This window comes from Gadus chalcogrammus, chromosome 14, assembly GCF_026213295.1.
Source record: "Gadus chalcogrammus isolate NIFS_2021 chromosome 14, NIFS_Gcha_1.0, whole genome shotgun sequence".
Lineage (NCBI taxonomy): Eukaryota > Metazoa > Chordata > Actinopteri > Gadiformes > Gadidae > Gadus > Gadus chalcogrammus.
Genome location: NC_079425.1, coordinates 4,327,231 through 4,336,701, shown reverse-complemented (window position 1 = coordinate 4,336,701; position 9,471 = coordinate 4,327,231). Strand labels below are relative to the sequence as shown.

Sequence of the window (9,471 nt, the reverse complement as noted above, 5' to 3'; positions counted from 1 at the left end):
GTGCATACCACATGGACCGCACCAACCGTACCGAGGGGCGCAGCGACAACTTCCACCCCCGCCGGCTGCTGCTGAGTGGACCGCCCCAGGTGACCCCCCCCTTCTCTGTCTCTCTGCCGCTCCCTCGCTTTATTGTGTCCTCGTTCTATCTGACTTAACTGAGTTTTATGTAACTTTTTTATATTTGTATCCGGCATGTCAACATTGGTATCAGTTTAGTTTTGTGTTCGAACCCCTTCGTTCTTATATCGTGTGTGTGCGTTCGTTGCACGTCTCCTCCCTCCTGCTCCTTCTCCCTCCTGCTCCTCCTCCCTCCTTCTCCCTCCTCCTCTCTCCTCCTCTCTCCTTCTCCCTCCTCCTCTCTCCTCCTCTCTCTTCCTCCCTCCTCCTCTCTCCTCCTCCCTCCTCCTCCCTCCTCCTCCCTCCTCCTCTCTCCTCCTCTCCCCTCCTCCCTCCTCCTCCCTCCCCCTCTCTCCTCCTCCCTCCTCCTCCCTCCTCCTCCTCCTCCTCCTCCTCCCTCCTCTCTCCACCTCCCTCCTCCTCTCTCCTCCTCCCTCCTCCTCCCTCCTCCTCTCTCCTCCTCTCTCCTCCTCTCCTCCTCCCTCCTCCTCTCTCCTCCTCCCTCCTCCCTCCTCCTCTCTCCTCCTCTCTCCTCCTCTCTCCTCCTCTCTCCTCCCTCCTCCTCTCCTCCTCTCTCCTCCCTCCTCCTCTCTCCTCCTCTCTCCTCCACTCCTCCACTCTCCTTCTCCTCCCTCCTCCTCTCTCCTCCCTCCTCCTCCCTCCTCCTCTCTCCTCCTCTCTCCTCCTCCTCCTCTCTCCTCCTCCCTCCTCCTCCCTCCTCCTCTCTCCTCCCTCCTCATGCTCTCTCTGCTCCTCATCGTCCAGGTGGGTAAGACGGGGGCGTACCTGCACTTCCTTGGCATCCTGTCCCGCATGCTGATCAGACTGATGGAGGTGGACATCTACGATGAGGAGGACATCCACTGTAGTGAGTACACACATAAACACACATAAACACACATGTACACACATGTAGACACACACATCTACGATGAGGAGGACATCCACTGCAGTGAGTACACACATAAACACACATCAACAAACATATAAACACACATATCCACGATATGGATGACATCCACTGCAGTCAGTGCACACATGCACATAAACCCACTTTTCTTTTTTTATGTGTGTACTCACTGCAGTGGATGTCCTCCTCATCGTAGATGAGGAGGACATCCACTGCAGTGAGTACACACATAAACACACATGTACACACTTGTACACACATGTACACACACATATCTACAATGAGGAGGACAGCCACTGTAGTGAGTACACACATGGAAACACACATGTACACACACGTACACATAAACACTGAAGAACTTATACCATTAGCCTCTTGGATAACAGCTACTTGTCTGACTCTTTTTGTTTATCATGCTGCTGTTCTGATGTTGCCCTGTGTGTGTTGATATGATTTTTTCTTAGGTGCGCATGTGGAGGGCGTGCAGTACCACCCAGCCGGGACCCCCTGGCCCATCCCGGAGGTCATGAGGTCGATGCCCTTCGACTACACCGTCCACGACCCCAAATACGACGACGTCAGCAACGTGTACTGCCCCGGGCACAAGCCCAGCGCTGACGGTAGGGGAGAGAGGGGGAGAGAGGGGGAGAGAGAGAGAGAGAGACAGAGGAGACAGAGGAGAGGGAGAGGGGAGAGAGAGAGATGAGAGAGAGAGGAGAGAGAGGATGGAGAGAGAGAGAGAGAGAGAGAGAGAGAGAGAGAGAAGGTGGGGGGAGAGAGAGAGAGAGAGAGAGAGAGAGAGACACAGAGAGAGAGAGAGAATCGGAACATGATAATAATACTACATTTAGGATAGTTAGACAAAATACAGAATAATAAGCATCAATCCACAACAATGCACCTCTCTTCTCCCCCCAGCCGAGCCGCCGCGGCAGGAAGACGTGTACCTGCGCCGGCGTACGTCCCGGATGAAGCTGTCCAAGCACGCCGCCTACAACACCTACCACCACTGTGAGCAGTGCCACCAGTACATGGGCTTCAACCCCCGATACCAGGTCAGGGGGGGCCCCGGGCCGGGGGGGTTCTCTGTGTGTGTGTCTGTGTGTGTGTCTGTGTGTGTGTGTGTGTGTGTGTGTGTGTGTGTGTGTGTGTGTGTGTGTGTGTGTGTGTGTGTGTGTGTGTGTGTGTGTGTGTGCGTGTGTGTGCGTGTGTCTGTGTGTGTGTGTGTGTGTGTGTGTGTGTGTGTGTGTGTGTGTGTGTGTGTGTGTGTGTGTGTGTGTGTGTGTGTGTGTGTGCGTGTATGTGTGTAAAAGCACACACACACACACACACACACTTACACACACCAATATTATTTAAGGATTAATTGTACTGCAATTTTGTATAAAGGCATACTTTTCATAATTAACACTTAATTGCACAAGGTGAGATGTGTTACGATGTAAATACCATAGGCAATCTAACATTGACTACAATAACTACAACTAACTTTGTAATTAGTAAACTACTACTATCTATCTATATATCATTCTTTAGTCATTAATCATTAGTGCCAGCTAGAGATTACGCTGTAATGTGTGATCATCACCCATTGTTTCGTCTAGGTCAGTGGTTTTCAAACTGTGGGGCGCGCCCCCCCTGGGGGGCGCCAGAGTTGGGGCGCGACGTGAGAAAAAAATAAACCCGAAAAAAACCCTGAAAGACGATGATTCAAATCATCAATCGTACTTCAACTCTAGAAGTAACATAACTAAATCCATTTTCAACCATTTATCTTTGTGCAAACCATGTAACAAATCTTCACACTTATCTTCACTTATCTTCAATAATATCTAAACAGAATTTCGATATCATTTAAAATGTCTTCAGAATCACAGTTTTAGTTTCTTACCGCTTCGTTTTCAGCTGTTTTCATTGAAGACGTCAGCCCATTCTGATACACCTACTTCTAGACATCGTAACTCATTCCTTTTTCAACCGTTTACCATCGTTCAAACCATTAAACAAATCTACACACTTGTATCTTCAATAATATCTAAACGGAATTTTGATAGCATTTATACTTTTTTCAGAATCACAGTTAGTTTCAAACCGGCGTCGTTTTCAGTTGCTTATAATAATTTAGGTCACCATAGCAACGCCGGTAAACAAACCCCGCCGAATAGTCGAATCTCTGGACTGAAAAGGCAGATCTGATTCGACTCAGAAAATTCAGAGTCGGGGACCCTGAATGAATCTGTAAACTGGCAGTTTACACAGATTAAGATGTTCAAATGTATTTAAAAAAGGTTAAGCTAAAACATGCTTAGATAAAGTTGTTAAATTGTGTTGTTTAAAAACGCAAAAAGATGTTGTAATGTTTCAGAAATATGTTTAAAAAATATGTTAAAAAAAATTGTTTCAAATGTTTCAAAAATATGTTTCAAATGTTTTAAAATTATGATCGGAGATGTTTGAAATGTGTAAAATAATTAAAATAGCTTTCAAAACACAGGTATTTAGAAAAAAAATTGGGGGGGGGGGCTCAGCTGAATTTTTGTCTCTGAGGGGGGGCTCACTCTCTCACACTTTGAAAACCCCTGGTCTAGGTTGTTCTGAGCTTTAATAATTCCATGCTACTACTCATTAGCTCATTATGTGTGATTGTGTAACACATAAATGGTCTCTGTGTCCTAACATCTGCTCTCCGCTCTCCAGATGTGCGAGTCCTCGCTGCACACCTTCACCTTCTCCCACCTGCAGCTGGGCGACGAAATCCAGCTCTTCTTCATCATCCCCAAGTCCAAGGAGCACTACTTCAGCTTCAGCCAATCAGGAGGCCAGCTAGAGAGCCTCAGACTGCCCCTCACCTCCGAATGGGTATGTAGTTGGAGGGACGTGATTGGTCCTTTCACAGGGGAGGTTTTAGGAGAGGGTTGTGTTTGTTGTTTTGTGACGCCATCGAAATATGAGTTCATGCGTTCATAGTGAAATGTAAAAAACATTCTGATTCGCTAGACTCAAAATTGGTAAAGGGGTGATATCCATCACCAGGTGTGAGTGTGATTAGCCATTCCAAGCCTTTTGAAAATAAGGCTGATTTTTAAACGGCTTGTAATTGCTAATCACACACACACCTGGTAGCATGATATCACCCCTTTACGTAGTAGCAGTAGTAGTAGTAGTAGTAATAGTAGTAGTAATAGTAGGAGTGCAGTGTATATATATATCCACTAGATGGTGCTAGAGACTATGCATTCGAAAATGATTTGCCAATTCTATTCTCATTAAAGTGCTGAAGACGCATATCTTATTCATACAGTGTGTATCGATGAACGTGGTCAAGCTAACTCATCATCTAGGTAACTCTGGGACGGTCATTGACTGTCCATTGAACCCATTAAATAAATAAATAAATAAATAAATAGTTAAAAATCTGCATACAACATTAGGTTCAGGTTCAGACAGGTGACCAATCGCTCACAACCTCGTCCCGGTGTTGTGTTTCGACCTCAGAGCCCCGACTGCATCAAGAGCCCCATCTTCATGCCCACCACGGGGCGCCACGAGCACGGCCTGTTCAACCTGTTCCACGCCATGGACGGCGCCGCTCACCTCCACATCCTGGTGGTCAAGGAGTACGAGATGCCCGTCTACAAGAAGTACTGGCCCAACCACATCATGCTGGTCCTGCCCAGCGTCTTCAACGGAGCCGGCATAGGTAGGGCTGAGGAGGCGGAGGTGGAGTGGTTGTTGGAGGTGGAGGTGGTGGTGTTGGGTTAAAAAATACATAATAATTGTTTTTATAATTGAATGTGTTAAATGTGTAAAAAAAATAGTTCATAAAAACAATAATTTATGGACTATTTTTTTAAGGATTCAACATCTATGATGTTGAATCTTTTTTTTTTCTTTTTTTAAAGATTTTTATTAAATCTATTTTTTTATTTTCTATTTTTCTATTTTTTTAAAGCTCAGCACTACGATGTCAAATCTTTTTTTTTTTTTATAAATAGATTTTTATTAAATCTATTTATTTATTTATTTATTTATTTATATTTTTTTCTTTTTGTTTAAAGCTCAGTACCACGACTGCGTTGAAGCAGACGCTTCAACGCAGTCGTGAACCTTTATGGTTCTGCGTCGGGCTTTAGTGAGCGTAGGGACCGTAATCAGCCCTTAAGTGGACCCAGGCCCGTCCAGTCCTGACCGGTTTCTCCTGCCCTGTGGTTCTACGTCCACCAGGTGCCGCCCACTTCCTGATCAAGGAGCTGTCCCACCACAACCTGGCCCTGGAGCGGTCCCGCCGGCAGGAAGGCGGGGGCCCCCCGGGGGACGTGTGGCCCTTCGTGGTGGTCGCCGACGACTCCTGCGTCATGTGGAACGCGGTGGACGTCGACGCGCGCGGGTATGGCGTCAACGCTATGCTGCGTCTCGCTCTCTGTTAACTGTCTTTTTAAGGGGTTGTAGATGACCTTTCATTGTTAATTTTAGATTTTCTACATAATCCTTTAGTATTTTTAATGAAATAATGTTGATAACATTTTGGTAGATATAATGTTTATAGTGAAATTAAAAGTGGTTAGCTTTTACTATAAAAAATTATATCTACCAAGATATTTGGAGTTGAAATGGAAATTTGTCATCTTGAGACATTAATATTTGGCATCTTTCTAAAGTAAATACATATTTTTACTGTACTGCCAAATTAGCTTTTACTTAAAAGATATGCCCAATATTAATGTCTAAAGATGACAATTGAGGATTACAACTCCATAATAAAATGTGAAGATTAGCTTGTTGTTCTGAAGGTTTGCCAGGAAGGTGTGCCCTCCTTTATCAATCATTCATAAGCAGGAAGACCATGTGACCTCCCCTCCTAACGCCCTGGTGTCTGTCTGTCCCTCAGCGGCCAGGTGGAGCGCGGGGCATCCCTGAAGCAGGTGCTGCAGACCATGGAGGCCTGCCCCGACCTCGCCCACCTCGGCCTCTGTGGCCTCCGGAAGTGGAACAGCCGCGGACTCAAAGGTCAGAGGTCACTCACGGATACCATTCAATACCTTTACTTACTTACTCTGTGGGCTACGCAGGTGTCCAACAATTTGCCTGTCCAGAATAGACTTGAGTTTTACACTACAATGCAGATGCCAAACCACAGCCCCCTATTAGGCATTCCAGCTCCACTGGTTACACTGCAAATATCCAGCGACATGCGCTAACCTCTGCTTCAACTCTGGACAACAAACTAGTGCACTTTAAAAGCAGTCTTAGTGTCAAGTACACTCCCAGTACAGGGTCCACTGTTTCAGGTGTAAGGTCAACTGTGTCCAGTACACTGCCCACTGTGTCCAGTAAAGGTTCCACTGTGTCCAAACCAGTACAGGGTCCACTGTATCCAGTACAGGTTCCACTGTGTCCAAACCAGTACAGGGTCCACTTTATCAAGTACAGGGTCCACTGTGTCCAAACCAGTACAGGGTCCACTTTATCAAGTACAGGTTCCACTGTGTCCAAACCAGTACAGGGTCCACTTTATCAAGTACAGGGTCCACTGTGTCCAAACCAGTACAGGGTCCACTTTATCAAGTACAGGGTCCACTGTGTCCAAACCAGTACAGGGTCCACTTTATCAAGTACAGGGTCCACTATGTCCAAACCAGTACAGGGGTCCAGACCAGTGTACGTGCCACTGTGTCGAGCACCAGGGTCCAGTGAATTTCCATGTACAGCTCGGCACTACGACGTTAACATTGTAAGTGTTACCACCGACTGAAGGTCACCGGAGCCGCGAGCCCTTCCACCGCGGCCAGCTCCACGACTTCCTGCTGGTCAACGTGGACCTGTGCCGGGACGTCCCGTACGACCAGCACCGCTTCAGCTGCCACGACGTGGACTTCGCCCTGCGGGCGCACAGCGCCGGCCTGCTGCTCTGCCGCTTCAACGGCTTCAGCGTCATGAAGAAACAGATCGCCATCGGAGGGTACCGCACCTTCATCATCAAGACCAAGGTACACTAACCTCAGCCAAGCAAGGTTTATTTAATTAAACAAATGAATGAAACAAACTTCAACCTAAACCTAAAGTTAAAGAGAAGTCCTCATCTAACCCCCCATGTGGCCGCCCCTCCAGATGACGGACGTGCCCACCTCCGTGGGGCCGCTGCAGTACGTGTGCGCCCCCGACAGCAAGCACCTGTTCCTGGCCACGCCCGCGCGGCTGCTCCTGGAGAGGTACCTCCAGCACACGGGCCACCAGCTGTTCCCCCTGGGCACCCGGGGCCACGCGCACCCCGTCCTGTCGGTGGACTGCTTCCTCAACCTGGGGCCCGAGGTACGGAGTACACACACACACACACACACGGCGACACACGCATGAAAGCACGCACACGCACCCCGTCCTGTCTGTGGACTGCCTCCTCAACGTGGGACCGCTCACACTCACCCTCACCCTGACCCTCACCCTCCGCCCCTCACACACACCCCCCCCCCCCCCCCCCTCTCCAGGTGACGGTGTGCTTCGTGAGCTCCAGGCCCCACTCCCTCAACCTGAGCACGGCCGGGCTGCTCTTCAGCGGCCTCCTGCTGTGCTTCACCGACTCCTGCGTCACGCCCTCCTTCCTCAAGAAGTTCACCTTCCTCCAAGGTACACGACGCGCACACACACACACACACACACACACACACACACACACACACTCACACACATACAAACACACAATGATACATTATCACTATCACACACATGCACACACTTATTAAAACAAAATCAACTGAAAATATAATCAGAATAGAAAAAGTATAAAAAATGTAAAATTAGAAATCATCTAATAATCTGAAACACACACATTAATAATTTAATAATAATTTCAAAATCTATTATTATTTTATGATCCTTCCCACAATACTTTGCTCTCCCCAACCAATCCCTCTTCCCTCCGTCTCTCCCCTGACCTGTCTCACCCCCAGGGGCGACCCTGTGTGTGATCTGCGCTGACCGCAGCTCCCTGCGCCAGGCGGTGGGCCGTCTGGAGCTGGAGGACGAGTGGCGCTTCAGGCTCAGCGACGAGTTCCAGACCGCCAACGCCAAGGAGGACCTCCCGCTCTTCTTCCTGACCGGGAAGCACATCTAGCTCCTCCCCCTCCACATCTAGCTCCTCCCACTCCACATCTAGCTCCTCCCACTCTTCTTCCTGACCGGGGAGTACATATCTAGCTCCTCCCACACCATATCTAGCTCCTCCCACTTCACATATAGCTCCTCCCACTCCACATCTAGCTCCTCCCACTCTTCTTCCTGACTGGGGAGTACATATCTTGCTCCTCCCACTCCACATCTAGCTCCTCCCACTCTTCTTCCTGACTGGGAAACGTATCTAGCTCCTCCCACGTATTCCCACTCACATGTATAGCTCCTCCCACTCTTCTTTACTGACCGGGAAATACATCTAGCTCCTCCCACTTCCAACCATAGCTCCTCCCACTCTTCTTCCTGACAGAGAAACAAATCTAGCTCCTCCCACATATACCTCCTCGCATGGGTAGCTCCTCCCACACATAGCTCCTCCCACTCTTCATCCTTACCTTACAGTGCTGCCCGCTGTTCAGAACTCCTCCCACAGCTAGGAACTCCTCCCACATGTCTGGCGCCTTCCAGCTCCTCACACATCGGAAAACTCTCCCATATGACTCCTCCCACACTTGATTTCTCCCCCGACCTGACTCCGCCCACTAGTGGGGGGACCCTGAACCGTGCCTTCTCTCTCCCTAAAGACACTCCATGTGAAGGGGGGGAGGGACAGGGGGGAGGGGTAGTTCACGGCCTGCGCCATGTGATACCATGGAAACCATGGTTTCATCAAAGGTGAGATCTTAACAAAAACATAAGGATTCCTGATGACTGCTACTTACCAGTGTACACACATATACACACACACACACACACACACACACACACACACACACACACACACACACACACACACACACACACGTGTATGTGGAATTTCAAATGACAAATATCATGTGCAGAATGCACACACACACGCACACACACACACACACACACACACACAAAACATAAACACACAGACTGCTGTAAACACACGTGTCTGGTGTGGTCATGTTCTGGCTAGGCTGGTCTGACTGGTGGGCAGGTCCTTAGACCTGAATAAGACCTGTATCAGCCCCCCCCCAAGGGATGTGACATGTGATCTTGTTGACACGTTCGGTCGTCATTCACACCTTCCAAGAAAGACGGGACCCTCCATATTGGCAAAGAATCGGTGTCGATAGGAGGAAGACCAATTATTAATTAAGAATTGTATATTAGGATGAATCATGTTGACATGTCCCTGCGAGTAAGATCCCATATTGAAAAGATCGAAAATGATTAAAACGCACACACAACTCACTATACTTTAATTAGTAGTTAAACTGCCAATATTTAAACCATACAATCGTGTA

At 48.3% G+C, this 9,471-nt stretch overlaps 1 protein-coding gene across 1 annotated transcript; it reads left to right on the top strand.

Moving 5' to 3' along the window:
• The first annotated feature begins 11 nt into the window (after nt 1–11).
• LOC130403978 (protein GREB1-like) lies at nt 12–8,138 on the top strand. The gene is made up of 12 exons (XM_056608542.1): nt 12–89; nt 886–988; nt 1,495–1,650; nt 1,949–2,085; nt 3,728–3,889; nt 4,526–4,730; nt 5,255–5,417; nt 5,919–6,037; nt 6,785–7,017; nt 7,139–7,339; nt 7,513–7,651; nt 7,975–8,138. Exons 1-12 carry the CDS (start codon nt 12–14, stop codon nt 8,136–8,138), a joined length of 1,860 nt encoding a protein of 619 aa, XP_056464517.1.
• The last annotated feature ends 1,333 nt before the right edge of the window (nt 8,139–9,471 follow it).